The sequence below is a fragment of the Argentina anserina genome, chromosome 1, assembly GCF_933775445.1.
Source record: "Argentina anserina chromosome 1, drPotAnse1.1, whole genome shotgun sequence".
Taxonomy (NCBI): domain Eukaryota; kingdom Viridiplantae; phylum Streptophyta; class Magnoliopsida; order Rosales; family Rosaceae; genus Argentina; species Argentina anserina.
In genome coordinates, this window is record NC_065872.1 from 15,844,754 (window position 1) to 15,870,545 (window position 25,792).

Below are 25,792 nucleotides of genomic sequence, written 5' to 3' on the forward strand. Positions count from 1 at the left end.
AAAAGTGAAATTTTATTACCGAGTTACCAACAGCCTTCTAACATATAAAAACGGGTTAAAAGAAGAAGCTCCACTCTTCGATTTCTTCCCTCTGACAATAGTTGAGGAGCCTCTCTCAAGTCTCCACCGCCGTTTCACTTTCACCGGTTTCAGGTAAGCCAACTCTCTCTCTCTCTCTCTCTCTCTCTCTCTCTCTCTCTCTCTCTCTCTCTCTCTCTCTCTCTCTCTCTTTCTCTAACTTGTCCCTACTATATTTGTTTCTGATTTTCTTTGTGGAAATTGAATCAGTGACATGATGCAGATATTTACAGGAGTGGCAATGGCTTCAACGCCGGCGTCGTCGTTCCAGGCGTCTTCTTCATCGCTTGCCACTCTGTCTATGGTCAGGAGACCTCTCACCACCTCTTCCTTCAATGGTGGAGGTATATAAGCCTTTTGTTTTAGTTTTCTCATTCTTTGTTTAATTTATTTGCTGTCAGTGAGTGTTTGATTTCGATTACAATGATGTTATAATTCTTATTATTCGAGTGGCGAATGGGCCGAGAAGATTGTGCTAAGCATAAGTAGAATTGATTTTTTTGAGTGTGAATGTGGAAACATTTTGGTACTATCATTTGTTTTGGAATGGGGGAGTTAATTGGATTTGTTTTCGGAGGACAGTTGGGTTCGGTTGACGATTTTTTCGCTCTATTCCAAGATTGTTTTATACTGATAATGTGTCAGTTGCTGCTGTATTAGTCCCTGTAGTTTTAGTCTTAGTGTTGGATTTTTCATTTTCACCTTAGTTGTACTGTAACTGGTTGACTAAATGGATAATTCTATATTTTCGGCCCATCCAATTTGATTGCGAGGCCATGGTATCCAGCAAGGTATTAGTTTTGTAACTTGGATAATTGCTCATAGAGTGTCAATTGCGACCCCAGTATTTGTCTTGCGGTGCTATACGCAAAACTGCAGCTGACTCTTATTCATTGCCTTAATATTACTCTTATTACTCTTAGCGGCATAAGGTTTTGAACTATCATGTTGTCTAGATCGTCAGAATTCTTTTATATGAGTAGGCTAGATTTTAATAAGATACTTGCTAGGAATATCAACTTTGGAGCAGGAACTATTTCCTTGTTTGGCTGTTATAATTTTTCAGGTCTTAAAATCACTTACAAGTACATGATCTCCTGTCTCACGTTCAAATATTTGTTTATTTGTTTTCTCAGTAGGAGCTCTGAAAGTTGAAGCGATCAGGGTTGCTCCTTCCTATAAGAGACATAATTTAGGCAACAAGGAGGTGCCCTTGGTGCCAATATGAACCTTTTTGGCCAAATTGCTAGAGTCATGGCATCTTATAATCAAAACACAATGTTCTTTAGGAAACTGGTTATGCATTTCCTTACACAAATGTTACTGAGTGCAGTCATATGCAAATGCAATCATAAGTTCCTTTGAAGATCCTGAGAAAATCTTGGAGCAAGCAGTTCTCGAAATGAATGATGACTTGACGAAAATGCGTCAGGCCACAGCACAAGTAATGATACTCTCCAAAAACTTTACTTTGTTTTTGTACATTTAATAGTTTCTGGAGATCCCACCCAATCTCCATTGTGATTTTCTCTTGTATGTTATTTTGTAATTACCCATGCTCTTTTACTGTAGCTGTTTACATTGTTGTCTGTATTTCCTTTTTTATCTTCTCTCCATTATCTTTCTTATCAGTTTGTGTTTTTTAACTTCTTTCTTCTATGCCATTTTGAATTCCTCAGTAGTGAACTCTAGTTATACTTTGATATTTGTAGTTTGACATCTTCTGGTGCTTAATTTCATTATTGTATATATGTTTTCATTATATTTAGCTCTTCAAAGAGGAGAGGAAGATCTTGCACGTGAAGCTCTGAAGAGGCGTAAATCTTTAGCGGCAAGTTCAATGAGTTTATAAGTTTTTTCAGTTTTCACTTGTTTGCTTAGTTGTACTCATCTGTTTTTGATTTTTGAAATATTTGTGTCATTCGACATTATACCTGAGCAAGCATATATTTGATGTGTTTAGCTCAAGTTGATTCTAAAAGAATTGGGCCAATTGGCAAATGTGAAACTAGTTTTTGGCTCATCAGGCTGCCAAATGTCATAGTACAAACGTATGATTTTGTCTTTATGTGTTTTGCAGGATAATGCTCAATCTTTGAAAACTCAACTTGATCAAAAGAAAGGTGTTGTTGATAATCTCGTCTCTAATACGAAGGTAAGTTAGCTCAGATTAATTTCAGATCATTGAGTTCTTTGGTGACCAGCTCTATACATTAATGGAATCGTTGTTTTACATTTTTGCATATGCAGTTGACTTACATATGCAGTTTCATCATTTTTGCATCAAGTCTTTGATTGAAGCTTGAAATCAAGTTTGCTATAGGTTTAGCAAGCATATAAAAAGAACAACTTTATGGTGGTGCTTTCTGTATTTGTATACGTGGTCAAGTACTGGCAGTTACTGTTTTCTATAATTGTAATTATGTGGATATGAATGCAATTATCACTATAGTATACATTTATGTAGCTTTTAGAGAACAAGATACAAGAAACAAGGTCGAAAAAAGATACTATCATTCCCTTTTTTATTCTCCATATTTATAGATTTACTCTCCATTTTCTTAAGAAAAAGAGAAAATGTCAATGAAGTGTCGATCCTTGGTATTTTTACTATTTTATGTCGATGGCACTATACTATTGCTTCAGGACTGCTAGTCAAGTGAGTGAGATGGTGGGGAATGTTAATACAAGTAGTGCCCTTTCCGTTTTTGAAAAGATGGAAGAGAAAGGTAAGGAGTTGTCTATTTGGATCCACTCTATTACTTTAGTCAAGCTCATTTTTGTCTATAGAAAACTTCGCAAGTCCATTACATACATTTACATCACTTACCACCTTTGTCTGGAATATATGCTGTTGTAGTTTCATTGCTGCGGTGAGTTAAAGATTTGGAGCGAGATTTCATGCAATAATGTGTTAGAAACTTGATGTAAGAAACTTACGTCTCCATTACTTTGTACTTTTGTCACTGGTGAAGACTTCTGGTTTCCTCTATATCATGTAGAAGGTCTCGTTAGATATATAAGAGCCGAAGTTTGTTCATCTTTTTTAAAGATTTGGGTGAAATGATGTTGGATAATTTGTGTGGAAGTATACTGATCAAAATAGAAGCCTGCAATTCCTTTTTTCATTTTTTTGGGTACATGGGATTACAATCTACTCTGGCCATGGTCTGTTCTTTAACCACCCTTAAACTGCTAAGGCGTTGAATTTGGTTGAAATGTGAAAATATACTGATAAATGTGAAGGCCCCAGTTTTAGGATTACAATGATTTTTTTTTGTTTTTGTTTGTTTGTTTTTAGTTACATTACGATTGCATCTCTGACCTATTAACATTGTCTGTTCTTTAAGCAACCTTACAATCGCTAATATGCTAGACCTTCAGCTCCTCCCAAATTCAAAACCTTATTGACTGCCTGTATGTTATGTACAGATCCATGTCAAACAGCTTCTAGCAAATGGTGCTTCTACTCTCCAGTCTAATCACACAGTGACCTTATTTTCGTTCATTGCTTTTGTAAAAGTAAAATCAGTTGTAGGTATCAGTATTGCTATTCGATTGATCAGCTGAATTAAAGGGGGCTATATTGTCTCTGTTCCATGGCTTAGCAGTGAAGTTACTTATATTGTGTCTGCTCTGTTTGCACAAAATTGATTGACTTTAACCTTTTCTTAGGTTGCATAATGATAGTCTATCCTTGATTGGTGAAAATCCGAGAATATACCCTATTTCATAAATTATATTTTAATATACTTTTTTTTTAGAGATGAATTCATTCATTGTATTTTAATATACTTATGTGCATGCATATTTATTTTAGATTTTGTTTCTTTTGTATTTGTAGTCTTAGCACTGGAATCCCAAGCAGAAGCTATTGGCCAGTTAACTACGGATGATCTGGAAGCAAAGGTAAAAGACACATTCTCTGTGCTTTATTTTGCAAGTTTTGATCTTGTGCTTCTGTAATTCTATGTTATCTTTCCAATGCTTAGAGAGCCCACACATTTTGAGAAAAATGATGTAGAAGCAAGTCAAACACGATATCATTAATCAGTTAAACATCATGGCAAGGTTCAAGCTGTAATATATTGACGTATTTGAGTGTAACTTGCAACATAATCAATATGCCCCAACTTCCAAACTCTACAATCCAGCCTAGTTGGGCATACTAGTGGATAGAAACATAGACATAAGATACATTTTATATAAGTAGCTTGCATATGATACACACATGCTCATAGGAATAGTCAGGGACATGGTTTGCAAATGACCATGATGGATGGGTTGAACCCCCTTATGATACTTGCCAAACAATTTGCTAGATTCCAGATGTTTGCAGAATCCTATGGTCTGGTAATGTTATTTTATAATGTTATTCTCAAACTGGTCAAAGTGGGATGTAAGCATTAATGGGAACCGGAGATCACATACATATTCAGCTGGGTCAGTAATGCTACTCTGTTACAGCCCCTACAGAAATTTGTGTCCTCTCTTTCTTATCTTCTTACTGATCCTCTAACCCTGATCAAAATACGTGTACCCACAAATGGCACTGTTGCATTCAGAGATAACTTTACGGGAGTTTGCGCACATTATATGTCTTGAATTTCTTGATCTAATAGGATTAACTGTTGTAGATCATGAAATTTCTAGGTTCAAGCTATTCGTGCAAATTGCGCTGCACGGTATCTAGCTACGTTATTTATTACACTAAGCTTATAGTCTTTTCATTTATGATTGTCTCTGCTGAATGTGGAATTCTTACCGTTTACCTATACCAAAAATGTAGTTTGTGATGCTCAAGAGCTCTTCTGTTGACGATGATCTTGCAAATTTGAAAAAAGAACTGTCTGGTAGTACAAAGGTACACTCTATCATCATTAACATAAATGACTGAAAAAGTACAATGTCTGAAACTTAAATATGATGCCTGCTATTGTGATACTTAGTAAGTTTCTTGGACTTGATTACCAGAAGTTCTGGGTATCATACTTTATTTGATTGGCCGAGAAACATAATGTGCAATTGTGAAAGTTTGTCTTGAGCAATGGAAGTGACAAAAGCATAGCATCATTTTTTCATTCATGTCATCTCAACAACCAGGGTCTTTAAACTTTTTTTCCCTTTGTTTGCCTACAGAAAGGAGAGCTTCCACCTGGAAGAACTGTTTCGTCGTACAAGGCTTATCCATTTAAGGATTTAGAGATTGAGAAGGAGCTTAATGAATTGAGACGGAAAGCCAAGGAGTTCTGAAGCTTCACAGGCAGAATTTTGATAATTCTAGACGCGTATATGAATTTTGGTGTCATATAATGAACTGGTTAGAGTTTGTACAGTGGAAGGCCTATATGTTAACAGCATCCAGTAGACATGGTTTCATTCTCTATTTGTACTCTACATCTACAGCAAAAGGCTAGCATGCTTTGATTTACTCGGCGTTTGAATACTAGAAGGCTTAAATTTTTTTTATCTTTGGCTTACAGCATAGAATTTTCCTACAGCATATGCCCAAACCAATTGTGTTTGCCTTTCTATGTTTGACGTTGCTTTAATGATCCAAAGTTGCATATCTTGGCAGGCAGCAGTTTTAATGCTCCAGCACCTCAATGAGTTACGATGCAGTAATGCTTCGATCTGCAAACAATTGAGTCACATGATTTGCCTTCATTGATGGTGAGCACAGGCCTGGCCGTTTAACTCCTACTTCTGTTGTAAGGGTTACATTCATGATGTGCTATAAGCACGACGCGATGCTGATACAAGTTTTGGTAGAGAAGCTTCAAGTTTTGGGTGGGTGAAGGTTGTCAAATAAGAGCCTTGCCATACGACTGCTCACCTTTGAGCTCCACTCTTCTCCAAACCTTCAGACTTGCTAGTTCGCACTCTCCATCTTCGGGTTCAAAGTTAATTTGAACGTTGGTTTTTGTGGAGGGTTTTGGCAGCTGAGGGGGTTTTGGCTTGTGATGCCTTTGGTAGGGTAATTGGTGGTTCATGTGGCCGGTTGAGGTATGTTCAATAAGTAGTAGAAATGAGGCGTGTGAGATGGTAGAAAAGCTTCAAATTTCTCCCCGGTGATACTAGAATCGGATTGTTTGCTGTGCTTCAAGGGGTGCTTGATTTGGGAAGCAGTGACCTATATGAATTAGGAAGGATTATAAAGGACATTCGTCTGCTATAGCTAAGGTCTATTATGTAGGTAGAGAAGCTAACACAGCAGCTTACGCTGTAGCAGACTAGCAGTATTGTTAGACTGGTGTGGGTCTGTGGGAGGGTGCCATATTCCTCCGGAATGAGTGACATAGTCACTTTGTACTCACTAGCTGGCATCTTAGTAAAATTGTTGTCTTCCTCATTAAAGAAAAAAGAAGAAGAATAAAACCAACGAGTTATTCAGCAAAGAACAGCTATTTCAACAAGTACAAGCACTACTCGTGCACTAGTCACTATCAACGTCTCCGATTCAATCATTTCCCACTCATTTCTTTCCCTGAAGAAATCGAACCCAGAAGTTCTGAAATGAAAGTGAAATTCGAGAAGACGAGTGGCCTATAACACTACTGGCTATCTTCAGTCATTTTGGTCAGGCTCAAGCACACAGACTGCCACCGGTGGTTTTCGCCGGTGCTAATTATATGGAGACATACACCATGGAATGCTGGCTTCAACCACTATGTTGAGGACAAAGCCCCAGAGAGGACCTGGTCACTAGCTAACAAGGTGTTTAATCAAATACGGGTTACCAGAAAATGGTTTCTTTGGATGACATTGTTTCGGAGGGAGAGATGCAGATACGAATGTAAACTTTTGTAATCATATAAACTTTTGTAAACTGATTGGTTTTTTTTAAGGAAGGAAAAACTGACTGGTTTTATCTGTATAAAATGAAATTTATTATAAATACCTTACATATGATTTCTTTTACTCGTATAACAGCAGCAGCCAGCAGGAGTTCTTCGGTTCCACACATGGCCACTTAAAAGCCATGCCCTTACACTTGTTATCCCAAAAAAGAAAAAGAAAAATATATAAATCATACAAACACAGAAGGTAAATGTCATCTTGATGTCAGTGGAATCCTTCCACGAAATCAGAACACTAGTCATGCACAACATGAGATCACATGTATGCCTTCTACCCAGCCATCATCAGCATTTGAGATGTTTGTCACCTTGTCTTTCTCTTGGTACATCCTAGCCTTCTGTTTTCAGTTACGACGGGAAATATGCCGCTATATTCTCCAAATATCTGATAGTGTATTTATATCTTGTTAGCTGGAAGAAAACATGTATGTGACTCTCACCTTAAAACAGCATTCATTCAGGATATTCGAGTTACAGAAAGGAAACAACTATATGGTTGCATAGTGTCAAATTATGCATTTACTAATCAATCAAAACTTCTCAATTCTCAAGCTTTACCAGTTGCATGATATACTGGGAGAGAATATCTTCTTTGTGGTCAAATTAGAAGTACAGTAAAAAAAAAGTTTTACGCCATTTCGTGTTTCAGCAGTTCTCAACAAACACTAATCCTAACACAATTTAACCCTGATATCTACTAGAACTTTTGCAGTATTACCTTATGGCTTTTTGTAATTGCACTTCCTGCTTCATCTATAGTGTTCGCCTAGGGCGTCGGATTGCTCTTCCCTGTTAACACAGTTGCACAAAGAGTATAAGCAAGGAAATGATAATTAACTATCAACACGAGTGGGTAAGAGGAGCAATATTATAAGCATATTTAGGAAAAGCATACCTTGCTGATGCCCAAGTACTTGAGGTGTGGGGGAACTCAGCAAACACATTTGAGTAAGACTTGGTCAAATACGAAAAGTTAGCAATTGGAGGAAGCGCAGGCACCCTTTCACCTTTTCTCAAAAGGTCTTGCAAGTTCAGCCTCTGCAAAGTCAAGACAGCCCTAGACTCCTTCCAAATGAAGGCAAGGTGACCATCTTGAAATACAAAGAGGGAACCCGGTTTTGAGCCTGGGTATCTAAAACCATAACCATTTGCAATACCCTCTCCTTTCAAAGCATGCTTGATGTTCACAGTCAGGGAATCTACATCCGTATCCCAAGGAAATGGATCTGTTGAAGGTTCATCGATGTTCACAATAAACACTGCTGAGCCATTAGGATGCAGAACATAGTGTGTACCCTCTAAAATTTTGGTTGCAATCAGATGTTGTTGCCCCTGGCACTCCTCATAAGAAAGTAAAAGAAAGAAGAGAGCCTTTCCGGGCTTATCTTTGGTGGGCTTCCCTGGAGGCCAACCAAAAGTTCCTCCCCATAAACCAGCATACTCATGATCAGCAGTTGGGATGCGCAAGGGCAATTTGTAAATGGCAAATCGACTATCATGCATGTTTGGCCATGCTCGATAAGAAGATAACTTCGCACTTGAAGCATGTAGAGTCAGTCCTATGGTATCACCTGAACTCAGAAACTCTTGAAGGGATGCATACTTACTCTCACTGCTGGAAGAACTATTCTTTGAGTTGCCATTGAATGAGTTTGACTTTCCCAGGATTTGATTGAGACTATCCTTAAAGTACCTGCCAAGAGTTTTCCGCCTGGGGCTTTGTCTGTGACCACCGTCCTCATTAATATTACTTTGCAAAGCACTTGTACGATCAAGACTCTTTCTAAACTCATTCAATTGCAGCTGAGCACAATCAAACGGCAGTTGATTTCTTGCCTTCGAGTCCACGTCACCTTCACCAAGCTTTAGCATTTGAAGAAGCATTGATCTTCGTTCACATAAGAGCACCATATCCTTCTGAAAGTTCTCCCCATCGTCCCTCAACCGAGGAAAGAGAGGGCCAATTGCTACATTAGGAACCTTCAGACGAATTTGGCTTGTAACAACATCCAGCAGCTTTCTCCTGTCACTGAAACCCAATCGACTGAAGGGCACCATGGTTTCACCCTGTCCAAACACCATCTGCGACCTTGAGAGTCCACTATCTGACCTGCAAATATTCTTTGACAGCTCCGAATCCGAATAGTTAACCAAACTCTTACTATGCAATAATGATTTACCCCCATTTTTCGGTTGTCTAAGCTCAATCTCAAGCAACAGCACATTACACGACCTGCCAACAGGTTTCACTAAACCAGGATACACATAGTTACAACCCCTCTCCCTTCCATGCAGAAAAAATGCTGTCGAACCATCGAAATCACCAATGATCTCAAACACAGGAGCCCATAGAATAGGGCCATGTTCGATCCCTAAAGGGCCAAGCTCCTGAGGTATTACGCGGCACCCAACAACAGAAACAAAACCAGGCATGACATAGACTACATTCCCAAGCTCCGGATTCTGGTGAACCCATATCCCCATAAGCGGCTGAACACTAAACAGAAAGCGGCACAGCGCCTTGTAAGAGGAGACGGCCTTTCGCCACTCGATGAGGTCTTGGATAGGAACAATCCCAATTTGTTCACATTGAGTAAGCCAGACCTTTTCACAGTCCACAACTGCATGTAAATTCCGGCAGCATAGCCCCAGATTGCATATGTCCTTAACTGACAGTGAACATGTGATAATGGAAAACACATCATCTGACAGAGCCAAAAGCAAACTCGAGCCACACGACTCGGATGACATGAGTATAAGGATTCCACTAACAACCAACAAGTTCCTTATATAGCTACAAGCCAACAACAAAGCTATGCTTAGATATATGCACAATCCTCACAATTCACAACACACAAACACTATTCTGAATCTCATATAAGCAAGCAGATCAATTAACCACTAAATTCATGCTTAGGGATCAAAAAGATAAAAAGGGTTTACAGATCAGACCTGGAACTGAATTGGGTCGGGCTCAAACTATTCAATTCTTGAAGCAAACAGAACAAATCCCAATTGGGTCTTTCCCAGACCTCCCAAAACTCAAAGACTCGTCGCAATTTAATCAAAGCTCAGTGCTTTATTCAGTCAAGAGTGAAATGATGATGATGGGGTTGACGGGTTGGGGTAAAAATGGGTCTTCGTCGACTCACACTCACTATAGTTTTTGGGTTGTTGGCTGCAGGCAGGCAGCCAATGTTGAATCGAGAGAGCTAAACGCTCAAAAGTAACAAGATATATATTTTCTCAGTGATTCAATTGACTGCCTACTGTGTCAAGTCAAGGGTGGAGGAATGATTAGCCTATAGACCCAATTACGTACATATATCTTTCGAGTTCTGTCTTCTACAGTTCTAGTACACGTGGAGAGTGCATATGCATGCCCTGATTCACGGGCGATTCTGCTTTTCTATTAACAATTTTTGAGGAAATTATTATGAAATATTCTATTTTTTTATGGAGGAAGCAACCTTTCAATGTGTTGCATGTATATATCTCTAATTAATCAAGCAAATAGTGTTTATGGAACTGTCAAACCCCTTATTTCCGTAATACTCAGGGTGAACACAAATCAATACGGTTCGATTTTGGACAAAACTCATAACTTAATTCAAATTTTAAATTTAATTCGGTCCGGTTTGGTTTTTTTATTATAGAGATTGTGACTCACAACCCAACCCAACCCACACGGTTCAGTTCGGTTTTATCCGTATTAATTTCAAAATACAAAATTTAAAATAAAGATGAAAAACAAATGGTCTGGTTGATTATTCCATACCTAATTGACTCTAACATCTCCACAATGCATATTTAGCTTAAGTAAAAAAAAATCTACTCCATTAACATCAGAGAAGAACAAAAATGTTTGCACTCCCTGTAGGTTTAGAAATTGAACCTCGCTAAGTCTGTCGTGTAGGTCAATTGGTATGTCCAAGTCTTCTTTCACGTCTCATGTGAGCCGTCATTAATACTTATTCACTGAGGATATAAAACATTAATAGAATCATTGATTAGAAAATTCAATTTTAAGAGTCACGGTACAAAAATATGAGACGGGAAATGGAGATCGAATGAGGAGGGAGGAGAGAAGATGGAGGATGGAGGAGGGGGGAGTTATATGGACTGGTATTGCGGAATGAAGTGAACTTTTAATATAACGCTAAACTAAAGAGTTGAGCATTTAGAAAAAGAGAAGGCCATAAGTTTTTGTTTTGTCTGAGAGATGAGAGATACCGCAAGATTGATTAGATCAATTAGGTTTATGCTAGCTTTAGTTTTATTTATTTTTAAATAATAAAAGTAAAAATATACCAAAATGTTGACTTCTGGTTTATTTGGGCCGGTTCGGTTTTGTTCGGTTTTATGAGAGACTAAACTCAAAATCCAACCCAAATATAATCGGTTCTATTAGTTTTTATTTTCAATTCGGTTTTTTTTTCGGTTTTCGGGTCTGCGTGTCCACCGCTACGTAATACCCCTTAGAAATAGTCATCTACCATAGAAAAATGATAAAACAGTAAAATCATGATAAGTAGTACCGAAATATATTGTAATTATAACCCACTCCCATCTTCTCTTGACTTGTGAAAACTACTAGGGCGTCTTGTTCTAGTGATTGATACATCGTTCATAGTAATGGTGGGAACAACGCAAGTGTTCCGATGGAACATCGCCCCCATTATTTGATTTCCAACAGTGATGGTTTAAATACAGAGGAGGAAGAAATGGAAGGATGTGAACAATGTTAATCTCTCCCCATTTTGAATTCCAGAATTTGTTTGAGGTATGATTTCACTCAAGAGCCCTGGTTTTTATGTACACATAAAACTGTTGGAAATTAAGTAGTGTGCGTGTTATTCTCTGCCCATTCTGATTTCATGTTTATTGATCTTTTTTAATTTGAATAAGATCGATTTATAAAAGTGTAACTAGAGATCAAATGAGAAAGAACACGTTTTTCTAAAAGCTATATTTTCATACTTGTTAAAATCTGTATTTGTCCAAACAACAATAGTATTAGATTTTTTATGAACTACGCCTCAATTTAGATTTTTAAATCACTCAAAAATATTTAAAAACGAAAAAATTATGGCTAATCAAAATTTGAACAATAATACTTACAACCAGATGACCTAAAAAAATACTGGTTCCAATCTGAAATATACAATATATAGGACTCATAGGAGAGAAGATAGTGATAACAGAGCTTGATTGCAGTCTGAACAAAGCGAAGGGGGCCGGAGAGGAAGATTTTGGTGTGGCGATGAGAGAGTGGATTTGATCGAGCTAGTAAAAGTTAGAGTATAATTTTGAAAAATAAATTTGAAAGTAATGAAAGGGAGAAAGTAGCTAACGTCTAACACATTTTTTTAGTTGATTGAGAAAATGAGATCTTAGGACTTTGTCCAGCTATAAATTTGATTCAAGAGAAGGATCTCATTTAGGGTTTAGCTATCTTTAACAATGAGAAATTATTATATATATGTCACATATCCCACGTGACGTACCTTTAATGTTATTAGACTATTTTTTATTGTGATTGTTTTTGATTGGTTCTTATATGTAAATAAAATTTCATTATTTTCACCGCGTGTATATTAATTATACTATGACATCATTTGACTAGATACTGCCATGTGGTGTAGCGGGTACACATAATAATTACTCATTTAACAATATTTTTGCTCATCTCTTGTTCTAAGTTTCTTTGCATATAAGCTGTTTCAAATCCTTACTAATCATACCGAGACATAAGCTGTCAAAGCAGACATATATGCATGGAGTAAGTTCCAGCAGGCTCTTCTGCTCTCATGCATATCTCGATCTTCGAATTCTTCTCATCCAGTCAGCCGCTTCTGTAATCCACATCGGAACCTGGCTACTCGATGCGCTATTGTGACATTGTAATCTACTCAATGTCGATGCTGAATGCATCTCGCATAGTTGGGGATAAATCATTCCGAGCCACATTTCTACGAACCAGGGCATGAGTCTCCGACTCGTGCTGAGACCTCTGTACCAACTCATCAAGCTCCCACTTTCTAGCTTCAACTTGCTTTTCAGAAATAGGCTTTTTCAAACCAAGGTAAAAGTTTCCAAGTCCAATTAGCACGCATGCAAAGAGCAAGAGAATGGCAGTAAATACAACGAAGGCATATGGTGCGTTTTTTGCTCCAGGCATTCCATCAACATTAATACCAAACAGCCAGGTGATGATGGAAATTACAAGGCCACAGCCACCAAAAACACCAAGTTTATGTGTCACTCTGAGGCTTCTATCCTGCATCACATCCTGAATTTCAAATAAGCGTCCGCGAACTGCTTCTTGCTCCTCAATCATTTCTCGTGTACTCTTTCTTATTTTCTCCAGTAAGTTTCTTGTTGTATTTCCACTCAATTGTTCAAGAAGCTCAAACAATATCTCCTCCCTTGCATTGAGTGACCACTTTACTCTGATGACCTGTTTTGATTAAGTTTTGATTTCTCGGTTGAGAATTATGATAAAAAGATTCATCTCTTCATGGTTTCTCATGCACATAAAATTCAATTCAAATTCGTCTACAGCACCAGATGCAGACTTGCGGAATAGCCTATCGTCAAATCGAGCAAGTCGGCTAGCTAGATGTGCTATGACTTCATGTATTGTTGTAGGTACTCTACAGCCTCCAGCAGAAAGAAGTTCCTGAACTTCTGTGACCCCCAACACATTTATACTTGATACAGTCTCTTTGACATGCAACACAGTTATAAGGAAGTTTTGCGCTTGCCAGAACGAAGTACAATGAATACGCCATTCTCGCCAACAGATGGATTACCAACCGACTGTCCCAAGAGCTCAAACTCTAACTGGAACCTCATATAAAAGGTGTTTCATTCTGTCACTAATCGATCAGTTTCTTTTCATCTGTTATAGCTAAACTAACATCCTAATGTAGCCAATTCGCACTACGGAGCGAAGCATCAACTGAGGGTTGACCTGCAGAGACATGGCACCACCAAACGGGCCGAGCTGCTAAGTCTGCAACAATGTAGTCATCTTCATCATCAGTGTCAAACTGTTGAGCATCGACTTGCATAGTTTGGACGATTTCTGAAATTCTAACCCACCCAATGACCGCCCTCTCTTTGAGCACCATTGAGGGACTTGTTCCTATCATCGGACTCCAAACCGGCTGTTTTCTTTCTTCCTCGAATGAACTCAAAAGCACAGATAAGGCCTTCGATCTGTCCAAAGTTCACTTCCAGGTATGGCATTCTTATGGCCATCTGATTTCTTCGTCATATAGCTGCGCGCCGGAACAAGAATTCTTTTTTTGTGTTTTCCATTTTAGAATGCATGGAGGTAGAGTGATTCTGAAACAAATTGCCATAAAACGAATGCTTTACTCCACTGATCGACCGAGACAATGCTAGCTTAAATCTGTATAAAAGCTAAGTGCCACGAGTTTCTTCACTTTCTTGCATGCATGTTTGGTACGTGCTTTACATAGATGATGACCTCTCTTATTCATACTAGTCTATGAGAGAATCCGAGTCCTCCCTGGAAACTAATTCATTGTTCCATTTACCTATGAAATCGGTACTGTTCACGTTAGAACCTGTTCATTTTATTTGCAAACTGCCACCGGGTCGGTACCGTGTTATGGGCCATTGGGTCGGGTACATAATCGGGTGTTTTTTTTTTGAAAGGGTTGTCTCTGTCGTTTGGAAGCTGACAAAGTCATGGCGTTGCTCTCTCCTTTTTCTATGTTCTTTCTAGATTGCACTCTTCTCTTAAAAATCCTTAGATTGGGAGCTTACCGTTCACCAATTGGAAATCGAAATTGTGAAATTGAGGTTTCGATTGATTGCAGGGGTGAATTCAGGTCAAGATGAGTGAGGTGTTCGAAGGCTACGAACGCCAGTACAGCGAGCTCTCCGCCAGTCTCACCAACAAGTGTACGATAGCTGGTGGGCTTCATGGAGGTTAGTCTAGTTCTATCTCTCTTTTTAAGGTTTCTATTTTATTTGATTGTGCTGCTTAGATTGATTTGTACACATATAAATTTTCAGTCTTTAGGTTGATTTAGGCATTAGGTTGGTAAAAGCTGATGTCAAATCATAGCAATCTGTATTGTATATTATTGTATATGCCTTAATTATGAAAAAGGTTGTGTCTTTAATCATGTTAAATGGATTTGCCTTAACTCGAAAACGGGCTGTGTTGCACTGTGTCTATGGAGCTGTAGTTTTAGTGTTGGCTGAATATGTTGAACACGGTTTGGCTGATCATGTGCCGCTAGTTCGAATAACTTGATGCATAGCTCTGGGGTGTGTGTAAACTTTGTAGTGGGAGGTCTGATTGTGAATAAGGAACAGATTAAGGGAATAGTTTTACTTTTTCCTGGTAGTGCGAGTGTGTGTATCTAAATGAAATAGAGGGCTCAGGAGGAAACACTTTAAATTTTCCCGAAATTTGTGGCTTCCGTAAGAATTTACTCTTGTTATGAATAATTATTTTCACTTATTTCAAGCAAAGAAAAGCTGATTTTGAATAGCATGATCGTCTGTGTTGATTTGCAGAGCAAAAGAAGCAAAAGATTTCTGAAGTAAAGGCGGGGATAGAACAAGCAGAATCTTTGGTAATTGATCACCTTGTTTTCTATTTGGAGATTGGATATGTCTTTATTGGGTTGGTATTGACTGTGATGTTCTTTATATTTTTCAGATCAAGAAAATGGACATTGAGGCAAGAAGTTTGCAGCCAAATGTCAGGGCTGTTCTTCTTGCTAAGTTGAGGGAATACAAATCAGATCTGAATAATCTGAAAAGCGAAGTTAAAAGACTTGTATCTGGCAACTTAAATGCATCTGCCCGGGATGAGTTGTTGGAATCAGGCATGGCTGATGCTTTGACGGTATGCATTGATTTCTACAGCTCCTTAAAAAGTTTTAAATAGTATCAGTAATTTGTGAAGGTGTTTAGATACTTGGGGCAATGAGTTTCTCATGGATGTTGCTATGCAACCAAACTTGGATTTTTCTCTTTTTCTCTTTCTATTTATTGTGAGGAGGATCCTGTTTTTATTAGTTATTAGTTACAGTAATCTAAACTAACTAGTCCAGAAATAGATTTTGAACATCCTCACTGGTATCCAAAGAGGCATCTTTTGGAATATTGCATGTCTACTTGTCTAGTGAAATAAGCTGCTCCTGAAGGATAAAGAATCCAGTTTGTGTAAATTTGTTTATCACCAAGCTCCTTGTCTTTTGTTTCTTTACTTCCTGTGGATGTGATATTTGATGCTACTATGCTTTCTTGCGTTTGTCGATTATACTTTAACACACAATACTTGATGCCAATGCATCAGGCATCAGCAGATCAGAGAACGAGGTTGATGACGACGACAGAGAAATTAGACAAGACCAGTGATAGAGTTCAGAACAGCAGAAGAACCATGCTGGAAACAGAAGACCTTGGTGTTTCAATTCTTCAAGATTTGCATTCACAGCGACAGTCTCTCTTACATGCTCATGGCACGGTAATAATCTATATAGTATTTGAGACATTTCTTAACAATAAAATCAGAGAAGAATGCGGTACAATTATTTTTCTTGTACATTCAAAGGTTAAATATTGTCATAATCAATTTTGGCTGCTTTCTCTTTGATTGCAGCTTCATGGCGTGGATGACAACGTGGGCAAGAGCAAGAAAATTTTGACATCCATGACAAGGAGGATGAACAAAAACAAGTGGATAATTGGCTCGATTATTGGAGTTCTTGTCATTGCTATCGCATTGATATTGTACTTCAAACTTAGATAGACAAGATTTCCTCTTTGTTAGCTTGCCTGTGTTACAAACCGACACATTTCTTAATTTTCTTGTTTCTCCTTATATTTTGAGTGTGCAAATTGAGTTCTTGTAATGGTGATCCTCTGAGTGTATAAATGTCAACATTACCGAATTGTTCTTTTGTTGGACGCTTTCTCCTAGTTCAAAGTAATGCTTGCTTTTCGCTAAACTAATTTGGACACCTATGCCAAGTTCCGGCAAATTGCCTTACGCATTGGTTTTGGTTTTCCCTGTAACAACTAACAAAGCTAGTCTTCAATAAAAGGCTTTCCTCGCAATACATCCCTCATATACTGTATTTACTTTGTGGGTTAACCACGGTAATAACATGTTTATTTTCCAGTCAAAATAAATGTAACAAATTGTTAAATTTGGAATATATATAAACTGAAGGCCCCAATATGCAATATTACTATTTTCCAGTGTTGGTTTCAAAAATACGGAGCTATAAGCGCTTCTTCAGTCTTCACTTCTTCTTCTTCTTCTTCTTCATTTCCGACGATCACCTTTGACTTTAAAAGAAGCCGTCGGCGATTTCTCCAATCCCAAACGACATGTCGTCGCCATTTCCCGCCCTCGCCCTCATCTCTCTCTTCCTCCTCTCCACACTCACACTCTCCCAAGCTCACGACACAGTCTGCATCGTCGGCGCCGGCATCGGCGGCGCCTCCGTCGCCCACTTCCTCCGCGAATACTCCACTCTCAACCTCACAATCCGAATCTTCGAGCGAAACCCCGTCGTCGGAGGCCGCATGGCGACGGTCAACGTCTCCGGCGAGTTCTTCGAGGCCGGCGCCTCTATCCTCCACCCCAAGAACTTCCACGCCGTCAACTACACCAAGCTGCTCAACCTCACCGTCAACGCGCCGTCGGACGATTCCGAGGGCTTCGGGATTTGGGACGGCGAGAAGTTCATATTCAAGACTCTGAGCTTCAAATCGAAGCTTCCATTTGTGGACAAAATCGTGTCAATTGCGAATTCGCTGCTGCTGTTCGTCCGGTACGGCTACTCGCTCGTCAGAATGAACAGACTCGTAGAGGTTTGATACCTGTGATTGCTGCAATGTGTTTCGATTTCGGAGTGACTGTTTTGTTTCGATTTGATTGTGTGTTTGGTTTTTGTGGTGCAGACTATGTTGAATAACTTCTTCAAGTATTATGAGAGCTTGGAGACTAGGCCGGTTTTCGAGGCGGTGGATGAGATGCTTAGATGGTCTGGATTGTACAATCTGACTGCGAGGACTTTGGCTGAGGAGTTGGCTGATGCTGGACTGGCTCCCTTGTTGATCAAAGAGCTTGTCACTGTAAGAACTTTTCGCCACGCATCAGTTTTGTTAGGCTGTTTCTTTTATTAAGTGATGTAATGATTAAGTTCAAAAGTTAGTTTTGCCATTTTATTAGTAGTTTCACTTTGGTTGAGTTGGTTTCGGTCTGTTGTGAATCTTGTGATAGTCTGAGCTAGCTATTTAGTATTGAATACAGATATCGCCTGCCTCCATGTATGCGTTTAAGAGTGTTTTGAGTTAAGATCTGGGTTCATGTCGTAGAATTGTATAGGAGCCTGTAGATATATAGTAGAAATGGGTCTTGTTGGAGACATGGTTTTGGTGGGTTTTCTAGATTGACAAATGATCAGCCATCTCTCTAAAGTAGGAACGGTTTTAGAATCCGAGTCAAGAGGAATCACCTTATTGCAAAGGTTGCAACCTTAGTTTTTGCATTTGTTCTTTTAGAAAGAAGCATATGTAGAGGGAAATGGCTATGAGAAATAGACCAGAGAAGAAAAATAAGATCAGGGACGTAGAGATAAGTCTACAAAAATGAACTATGAACTTATTATGTATTTATGTTGAGTCGCCTACAAAGAAGTTAGAGTTGGATGCCTTATATGTCTTTTGGAATTTATGTGGACTCCTCAGCAGTGAATTTCTTGAATCCTTTTCTTTATTTTGTTGAGCCTCCCATTTATATTTCTGATTCATTTTTATGGTGCAAGATCATCCTACCTTTGTATTGCTCAACAGTAAAATATATCTTTGAGCTGGTACATTCACTACCTCCCTGCATAGCTGGTACAAAATATCATCGTACATTCATTTTTGTAATTTTTTGTTCTTCAGGTCATCACAAGAATCAATTATGGCCAAAGTGTCAGTATGAGTGGACTTGCTGGTGCGGTTTCGTTGGCAGGATCTGGTGGAGGATTGTGGTCTATCAAGGGAGGGAACTGGCAAATGGCTTCTGGATTGATTGACCGTTCCAATGTTGCATTACATCTTCAGGAAGAGATAAAATCTATTTCTTCAATTGGGGAATACTATGAACTTAATTCTACCATGGGCAATACTTATGCATGTGATGTTGCGGTAGTTGCTACACCTCTAGATGAGCTGAATGTTCAGTTTACACCTTCAGTTTCAATTCCTAAAGGAGTGTTACAACATACACATGCAACTATGGTTAGAGGCCTTTTAAATCCGGTAAGTATCCATGGTTAGAAATAATGTCTTACTTGTGTGTCTGTGTGTAATTTGTATGGCATCCCCCTTATTAATTGTTTTTTTTTTTAATTTTTCGACAAGGTATATTTTGGTGTGAATTCAGTGTCAAAACTCCCAGAACTGATAGCCACACTTGAGGATCCTAATCTTCCATTTACATGCATCTCTGTTCTCAAGCAACATGCAAGTAATGATGTCACCTACAAGATATTTTCTCGACAACCATTGGCGGAGGCACTATTGGATAGTGTCTTCAGGTAATGATCTAATCACCTACAACACTCATTTGAAATCAACGAGTAGAGAGAATAGGATGGCTGGTACACATTTTCCACCATGTTGTGTTCCTTTATCTTGGTTTTACCCCATTGTCCACCGTCCAGAATGTTAACCTTGATTTAATTGTCATAGTGTAATTTTGTCTGTCAACAAAGATGAGATTAAAAGTGTGTAGCATACTACGCTGGATCTCCTGTCTATCTATAGGAGTTATAGTTACTGTCCCCATTTTGAATGCAACCATCCTCATGCTATATACTTAAAAAAAAGAATCAAATATGTCATGTGTCTTCCTCCCTTATTGATCTGTTTCCTTGGCTTTGCCTGACTAACAAATAGAGGCTTTTTTTTTTCTTTTTTCCGTCCCCCTATTGTTGTCTGTTCACCTTTGATCCTCTTATGGTACTTCACAACCTAGTCTCCCACATTGATGGCTGTTGCAATGGTGGCATGTTTGCCTGTTTGCCAAAGTTGCCTTACTCAGCCCACTACCTCTTGGTCTTTAGCCTTGGGGCTTGAAACTTTTTCTTCTGAAAATAACTATTTATATTAGCTCCTGTAGACCACTTGTTAACTTTTTCTTAGCAAAAGTTAAGTCGCAGTACTAAAAAAAAAAAAGGTCAAGTCGTTGTCCTTATATGTCCGAATATACATGGAAGTTTTCATGACTGTACATGCCTAGATGTTGTTGTGAATACATGACTGCAACAATCATTTGTTCTTTATATATGACTTTCATGTCATATTGTTGTACTGCGAAGCTATTGCTTCGGAGGTTGATTTAGGCATATAGCCTAGTTATAAAAAGAATATCTAGCAAACTCTGATGCTTTTATGGTTTGATTCTTGGGGTGCTATACTGCCATTAATTAGCCATATTTGACTGTAGCCATCAGATTAAATACTAATAATAATCTTGCTTGAACATTCAGCGCAAGGAAGGAGACGATTCGAATAAATTGGGCCGCATACCCTCATTATACGGCTCCTGAAGCATTTGCACCCTTTATATTGGATGGTCAGCACTTGTACTATGTGAATGCTTTTGAGAGTGCAGCAAGCACAATGGAGACGAGCGCTGTTGCGGCTGAGAATGTAGCCAGACTCATCCTGTCAAGGTATCTTAGTGATGTACCTGTGAGTATGAAAATCTTGAGCTCCGGTTCCAATGGGGGAGGGGTTCATGTAGATCTGTGAAATCGTTTGTTTTTCTTTGATAAAGAGATCTGTCAATTGTGCTTCTATCTAAACCTCATTGTAATTGAGTTAGGTGACATTGTGACACAAATGTAGGACATTGCAAAAGTCAAAAACAACTGAAAGAAATATGTTGTAAACTGTAAGAACTTATTAGACACAAGCATTTTCCTCATTACCAACCAGGTCTAGTTGTAAAAACTCGACAGTCTTACAATGTGCGTATCATCAGGAGTAATCTTGTGGTTCTTATACTATCTCCAATAGTGATGCTCCAACATTCGTTTTTTTGGAATGTAAGAAACATATGTATGCCTAATGTATCCGTAGACGTAGCTGTGTGTTCTTCACCAATAGTGTGTTATATATAATAATTGCCTTCTGTTGATGTTTACAGTACTGCAACCATTATTTTAAATTAACAAACACCCACGCCGACGCAGCGCGCGGCTACTACACTAGTCTCTACATACTAATATTTTACCAGGATTCAACTTCACACTACCCACTGAAATTGTCATTGACTCATTGGGTTCTTTATTTTTCTTCTTTTGTTTTATGGGATTAATTAGTCTATTAAAAAAGAAGGGTTTTTCGGAATTTTTAAAAAAAAATTAGTGAAGGTTTTAACACCAAAGCGTAAAAGAGGGGCTTCGATCGATGGAGATAAAGCAAAGCCGTTTTACTGTTCACCATGAATGTTCCCAAAATGCCCATTCATTGGCTGAGTGGAAGATAGCAGGAAGGGTCACAAACGTAAATTCGTTCCCATCTTTTTCTTTCGTTTTTGTTTTTGTTGAGCGGAGAGAGTAGTTCTCTCCCAGATAATCTAGTCCAGTCAAAAAAAAAAAAAAACAGAATCGCCGGAGATCATGCCGCACCTGGTGCGCGAGAATCTTTTCATCGGAAACATCACCGACGCAGTCGACATACTCCAAAACGGCAGCTCCACCGTCACTCACATCCTCTCTGTTCTCAGCACCGCCTCGATTTCCTTCTTCACTGACTACAAGAAGGGCCTCACTATCCCCACCAAGGAGATTACCACGGCCTACGCCGCCGACGACGGCGAGGGCTCATCCGGCGGTGGGAAAGTGCTCTACTTGGTGGAATATGCCGGCAAGGATTTGAAGCTGGTGAGGATGGGGGTTCCGATGAGGGATATGGAGAGCGAGAATTTGTTGGATCATTTGGAGGTGTGTTTGGATTTTATTGATAAGAGTCGAAAAGAGGGGTCTGTTTTGGTGCATTGCTTTGCTGGTGTTTCTAGAAGGTACCACACATTTTGGCGATCTCAATTTTTGTCTTCATTGTCTTGTGAATTTGTTTGAGGTTTAGCAATAACGTTGTTTGCGTGTGTTTATGTTGCAGCGCAGCTATCATTACGGCGTATCTTATGCGAACTGAGCAGTTATCGCAGGAAGGTACGAACAGTTCATGGTATTGTTCCCGCAAGCATAGCTGCTGTTATATAATGGACATCCATTGCTGCTGTTTCTAAAACTCGGATCAATAGTTAGTTTCAGCATGCTCAAGTTAGATACACCTGAGTTGAAGCATTGGGTTTTACACATGGGGACAAGACAGTGGAACATCTATGCTCAGTTGCTCGAATATTTGCCTTTCTTTCGTTCTTTGCATTTGGAGTAGCCATGTTATAAGGTCTAGATAAACAAGAGCTTTTGAGTAACATGTATAATGTCCCACATAAAGTAAATTGAATAATATCAAGTCAAAATGAAAGGACGTGAGATTGGGTAATCCTTTGTTGCTTCAAGTATCTATTTTTTTTCTTTTCTCGACTCTTTCTCTTACCTATGCATTCCTGCAGATGCACTAGGATCCCTGAGGCAAAGCTGTGAGTTTGTTTGCCCCAATGATGGTTTTCTAAATCAGGTAGGCACTGCTATACCATATTATTCTAAAAAGATACTACATGCTCATTTCACTGATATAACCTATCATGGGTTTTACATTTATCTTCTCTTTTATCACTGTTCAGCTAAAAATGTATGAGGAAATGGGCTTCAAGGTTGATCATGCCAGCCCCATATACAAGTCATTTCGCCTCAAAATATTAGGTACGATACTTTCTTTCTGTTTTCTTTTTTTTCGATTTCTCAGTCAAAGATATTTTGTGTGTGTGTGTACCCTGCATTGCCGCTACAAACATTTTAGTTTGTCAACATTGTTTGAGTAAAATGTTCCACGGACACCAGGACACATATTATAGGCTCTAATGCATATTCCGTCAGTTGGTAAATGTATCATGGTCTTAGTATTGTGATACACCTGTTTACAAAATTCCTTATTACATAGGTATTGCATACTAGTCTACTTAACAGGCTCGTGGAAGTAAGCTACCAGTAAACAGTGTTCAATCAAGTACATTTTTTTCCCTGAAAATTGTTGCAAGTAGTTTCAACATTAGATGTTTGTCGAGCTCACAGGTGTGATTATCCAATTATATGCTTTGTCTCATATGGTTAGAAAAGTAATTCCAAGAGAAGATGAAGGCGGGAGGTGCTGGATACTTTCATTCAAATCGAATAACCATTTCAGCCACTGGGGATATTGGTTCGGCTTGTTGGGTGATTATTCTTCAATAAATGTCTTTTTGACAAGTCGTATGGGTGGACTTGTTTTGATTGAAGATGACATGAACAATCCAGGATTCTGAGGAAGTCCAAAGGGGGTTTTCGTTTCACTTTGCTGCTTCCGGTTTATCAAAAAGTGAAATAATTATTATGATTGATATTTCTGTATAAACATATCTACCATGCACATATATATGTTTTATGTGGACTCTGGAAAGAACTACAGGGTTCTCAATAATTTTGTTTTCTGGTACTGACTGGTACTGCAGGGAAGTGAAAATAGTCCAAAGTTAGGGTATGAAAGTACCATAGACAAGCTTTTCTATTACTTTCCTAATTTATAGGTTAAAGTCACATAACCCATGCTAGACCTGAGAAATTGAACCAGCCGTCAATAAAAACAATCTGTCTTTATATAACATAGGCAACTAACATGAGAAATCTTGACTGTTATGTACTGTAACTTGAATATTATCTGTAATATATTATATTCGGCTGCTTCTCTACCTTGCTAACTGAGCAGTGGGGTGTTGGGGGTGAAATGCCTAAACAAAGACTTTAGCAACAATAATAACTTTGGAAAGAGTGGTCCTTACTCCTTACATGTGACTGTACCTTTATATTACAATGTGAATTCTTATTTTGCTCACAATACCACTTATTCTTTAACCATTTTGATGGAACTTTCAGGTGAATCTTATTATCGCGGAGATAAAATAGACAGCTCCAAATTTGGTGCTGATCCTGGTTTGCCCAGCGATGTTACCTCTCAACTGGAATCACCTCCAAATGGAGGAAAAGCTGGGACATCTGCCTTCCACTGCAAAAAATGCCGAAGACTTGTTGCTGTACAGGATAATGTTGTGGACCACATTCCTGGTCAGGGTGAGTCATCTTTTGAATGGCGTAAGCGGAAAAGTAGCAACTATAACAACCCTGAGGATTCTGAATGTTCATCCATATTTATCGAGCCTCTAAGATGGATGACAGCAGGTAATATTAGGTCTATCAGTCCTTCCTGGATTTTTTTTGCTGCCTGCAATTATGACGAGTTCTGTTTTATTTTTTAAATTTAACTGAACTAGCTAGCTAGCCTTTCCAAAACTGATTCCTAGATCAATCTATAGTTGTGGCCAAATTGTTAACTCGTGTTGTTAAAATTTATGGCTATCCTATATTCTCTCTCTCTTTTATTTCTCTATATCGTCAAAGTAGGCTTAGCAGAACATCTCTCTTTTTGTTTGACGACCTTTTGTATCATAGGAAATAATTTAATATGTTGTGGTTGTTCTCTATAACGCAGTGGAAGAAGGAGCCATGGAGGGGAAGTTGTCTTGTGCACATTGTGAAGCTCGTTTGGGTTACTTCAACTGGTCAGGTATCCAATGCAGTTGCGGGAGCTGGATCACCCCTGCTTTCCAGCTCCATAGAAGCCGAATAGACACCAGCAGTGGCTAATATCTGTGAAGTTGAAGCCTTTGGGAGTTGAGCCCGCACCAGATGTGACAAAACACCTCCAAATATTAGTTTAAGCCAGATTCTATTTAACAAATACATAGTTTTCAAGACAAAAAAACAAGCACAGAAGAATGGGGAGGTTTTATGGTGTTTTCCCACTGTTTGTGTAACCCCAGACCAAATTTGAGTATGCAGTCAGAGTGCTGTGGCTTTCACTGATATGTTGCATGAATTTGAGTTCTCATTGCAACATGAATTGGTTTAATTACTCGACTGATCCAATATTCGGCTGATTGTGCTCTCATGTGGTGTTTAGTTTTTTGGTTTCTTATTGTCCCATCAATTCGATGGAGGCGTGCTACCAGTGTTGATGACTTTGCCATCTGAATTGGTCGCTTCTTGGGAATAATAAAGATCAATGTTATGGGAAAGTAATCGCCAAATTAAGTTGAAGAACTTATAAAAGTATGCTGATTCCTTCTTTTGTTCATAAGGGCATCTGAGATTTTGCCCCATCGAGAATCACGATCCAGTGCCCCCTATTTGTTATAATACAGCACAATCTGAGGATCAGGATCAATTTTTATTTTGATTAACTGAACTTTATATTTGAAGTTTTGAACACACATCGATGTGTGTTTTTCTTAGGAGGATATAATCTGTGGACCTATTCAATTGAAATTTTATTTCGTGCTTTTCTTTACTAGCCGTTGTAATCACTTCGCATTTCCCGAACAAATCAGATATTCAGTGATTGTAAAGCAGAAGGATTTCGAAACATTACAAACAACAGATTATAGCATCGTATCAATTACACCAAACCATATAAATTACAGGGACAATACAAATTAACTAATTACAAGTCCCATTTGTATCTGAACGCCTGCATGCTGCTACTAGTCCTCAGAACATAGCAGAAGGTTTGCCTGGCCCAGGATGGAACTGAACACCAACTCTACAATCTCCATGCGTCGACCAGTTTCATCT

The 25,792-nt window shown here is 38.7% G+C and overlaps 5 protein-coding genes, 1 long non-coding RNA gene and 1 pseudogene across 7 annotated transcripts; 5 read left to right on the forward strand and 2 right to left on the reverse strand.

Annotated features, from left to right (window-relative positions):
* The first annotated feature begins 297 nt into the window (after positions 1-297).
* Positions 298-1,915, forward strand: LOC126790377 (uncharacterized). The gene is made up of 3 exons (XR_007671717.1): positions 298-422; positions 1,215-1,522; positions 1,848-1,915. It is a non-coding gene; the product is annotated as an uncharacterized LOC126790377 (long non-coding RNA).
* A 308-nt stretch (positions 1,916-2,223) lies between these two features.
* On the forward strand, positions 2,224-6,248 carry LOC126790368 (probable membrane-associated 30 kDa protein, chloroplastic). Its single transcript, XM_050516585.1, has 5 exons — positions 2,224-2,233; positions 2,725-2,807; positions 3,923-3,987; positions 4,868-4,942; positions 5,218-6,248. Exons 2-5 carry the CDS (start codon positions 2,747-2,749, stop codon positions 5,329-5,331), a joined length of 315 nt encoding a protein of 104 aa, XP_050372542.1. The 5' UTR covers positions 2,224-2,233; positions 2,725-2,746; the 3' UTR covers positions 5,332-6,248.
* A 673-nt stretch (positions 6,249-6,921) lies between these two features.
* LOC126790279 (F-box protein At5g39450) lies at positions 6,922-10,216 on the reverse strand. 2 transcript variants are annotated; one of them, XM_050516469.1, is made up of 4 exons: positions 9,891-10,216; positions 7,834-9,643; positions 7,657-7,727; positions 6,922-7,323 (listed from the first exon to the last, which is right to left on the reverse strand). In XM_050516469.1, exons 2-3 carry the CDS (start codon positions 9,420-9,422, stop codon positions 7,688-7,690), a joined length of 1,629 nt encoding a protein of 542 aa, XP_050372426.1. In that variant the 5' UTR covers positions 9,423-9,643; positions 9,891-10,216; the 3' UTR covers positions 6,922-7,323; positions 7,657-7,687. The 2 variants fall into 2 exon arrangements, with proteins under 2 accessions (XP_050372426.1, XP_050372417.1); XM_050516460.1 differs by having other exon boundaries at positions 7,834-9,732.
* Positions 10,217-12,846: 2,630 nt separating this feature from the next.
* LOC126802787 (uncharacterized) lies at positions 12,847-14,074 on the reverse strand (annotated as a pseudogene).
* A 608-nt stretch (positions 14,075-14,682) lies between these two features.
* LOC126790346 (vesicle transport v-SNARE 13-like) lies at positions 14,683-16,898 on the forward strand. The gene is made up of 5 exons (XM_050516551.1): positions 14,683-14,903; positions 15,501-15,559; positions 15,646-15,834; positions 16,288-16,458; positions 16,594-16,898. Exons 1-5 carry the CDS (start codon positions 14,810-14,812, stop codon positions 16,741-16,743), a joined length of 663 nt encoding a protein of 220 aa, XP_050372508.1. The 5' UTR covers positions 14,683-14,809; the 3' UTR covers positions 16,744-16,898.
* A 345-nt stretch (positions 16,899-17,243) lies between these two features.
* On the forward strand, positions 17,244-21,138 carry LOC126790299 (farnesylcysteine lyase). The gene is made up of 5 exons (XM_050516492.1): positions 17,244-17,813; positions 17,904-18,077; positions 18,894-19,253; positions 19,356-19,531; positions 20,486-21,138. The coding sequence occupies exons 1-5, from the start codon at positions 17,328-17,330 to the stop codon at positions 20,748-20,750; spliced, it is 1,461 nt and encodes a 486-aa protein (XP_050372449.1). The 5' UTR covers positions 17,244-17,327; the 3' UTR covers positions 20,751-21,138.
* Positions 21,139-21,578: 440 nt separating this feature from the next.
* LOC126790309 (uncharacterized) lies at positions 21,579-24,850 on the forward strand. The gene is made up of 6 exons (XM_050516503.1): positions 21,579-22,023; positions 22,122-22,174; positions 22,582-22,646; positions 22,753-22,831; positions 24,038-24,340; positions 24,651-24,850. The coding sequence occupies exons 1-6, from the start codon at positions 21,623-21,625 to the stop codon at positions 24,803-24,805; spliced, it is 1,056 nt and encodes a 351-aa protein (XP_050372460.1). The 5' UTR covers positions 21,579-21,622; the 3' UTR covers positions 24,806-24,850.
* The last annotated feature ends 942 nt before the right edge of the window (positions 24,851-25,792 follow it).

What these genes read in the sequence shown, in the direction of transcription:
- LOC126790368 (XM_050516585.1), top strand. Translation starts at nt 2,747, where the DNA reads ATGGTGGGGAATGTTAATACAAGTAGTGCCCTTTCCGTTTTTGAAAAG. An exon ending in CGGATGATCTGGAAGCAAAG is followed by an intron (nt 3,988 to 4,867) that starts GTAAAAGACACA and finishes CCAAAAATGTAG; the next exon opens with TTTGTGATGCTCAAGAGCTC. An exon ending in AACTGTCTGGTAGTACAAAG is followed by an intron (nt 4,943 to 5,217) that starts GTACACTCTATC and finishes GTTTGCCTACAG; the next exon opens with AAAGGAGAGCTTCCACCTGG.
- LOC126790279 (XM_050516460.1), bottom strand. Translation starts at nt 9,689, where the DNA reads ATGTCATCCGAGTCGTGTGGCTCGAGTTTGCTTTTGGCTCTGTCAGAT. An exon ending in AGTACTTGGGCATCAGCAAG is followed by an intron (nt 7,728 to 7,833) that starts GTATGCTTTTCC and finishes CTGTGTTAACAG; the next exon opens with GGAAGAGCAATCCGACGCCC.
- LOC126790346 (XM_050516551.1), top strand. Translation starts at nt 14,810, where the DNA reads ATGAGTGAGGTGTTCGAAGGCTACGAACGCCAGTACAGCGAGCTCTCC. An exon ending in TAGAACAAGCAGAATCTTTG is followed by an intron (nt 15,560 to 15,645) that starts GTAATTGATCAC and finishes TATATTTTTCAG; the next exon opens with ATCAAGAAAATGGACATTGA. An exon ending in TCTTACATGCTCATGGCACG is followed by an intron (nt 16,459 to 16,593) that starts GTAATAATCTAT and finishes CTTTGATTGCAG; the next exon opens with CTTCATGGCGTGGATGACAA.
- LOC126790299 (XM_050516492.1), top strand. Translation starts at nt 17,328, where the DNA reads ATGTCGTCGCCATTTCCCGCCCTCGCCCTCATCTCTCTCTTCCTCCTC. An exon ending in TGATCAAAGAGCTTGTCACT is followed by an intron (nt 18,078 to 18,893) that starts GTAAGAACTTTT and finishes TTTGTTCTTCAG; the next exon opens with GTCATCACAAGAATCAATTA. An exon ending in TTAGAGGCCTTTTAAATCCG is followed by an intron (nt 19,254 to 19,355) that starts GTAAGTATCCAT and finishes TTTTTCGACAAG; the next exon opens with GTATATTTTGGTGTGAATTC.
- LOC126790309 (XM_050516503.1), top strand. Translation starts at nt 21,623, where the DNA reads ATGCCGCACCTGGTGCGCGAGAATCTTTTCATCGGAAACATCACCGAC. An exon ending in TGAGCAGTTATCGCAGGAAG is followed by an intron (nt 22,175 to 22,581) that starts GTACGAACAGTT and finishes GCATTCCTGCAG; the next exon opens with ATGCACTAGGATCCCTGAGG. An exon ending in TCTAAGATGGATGACAGCAG is followed by an intron (nt 24,341 to 24,650) that starts GTAATATTAGGT and finishes TCTATAACGCAG; the next exon opens with TGGAAGAAGGAGCCATGGAG.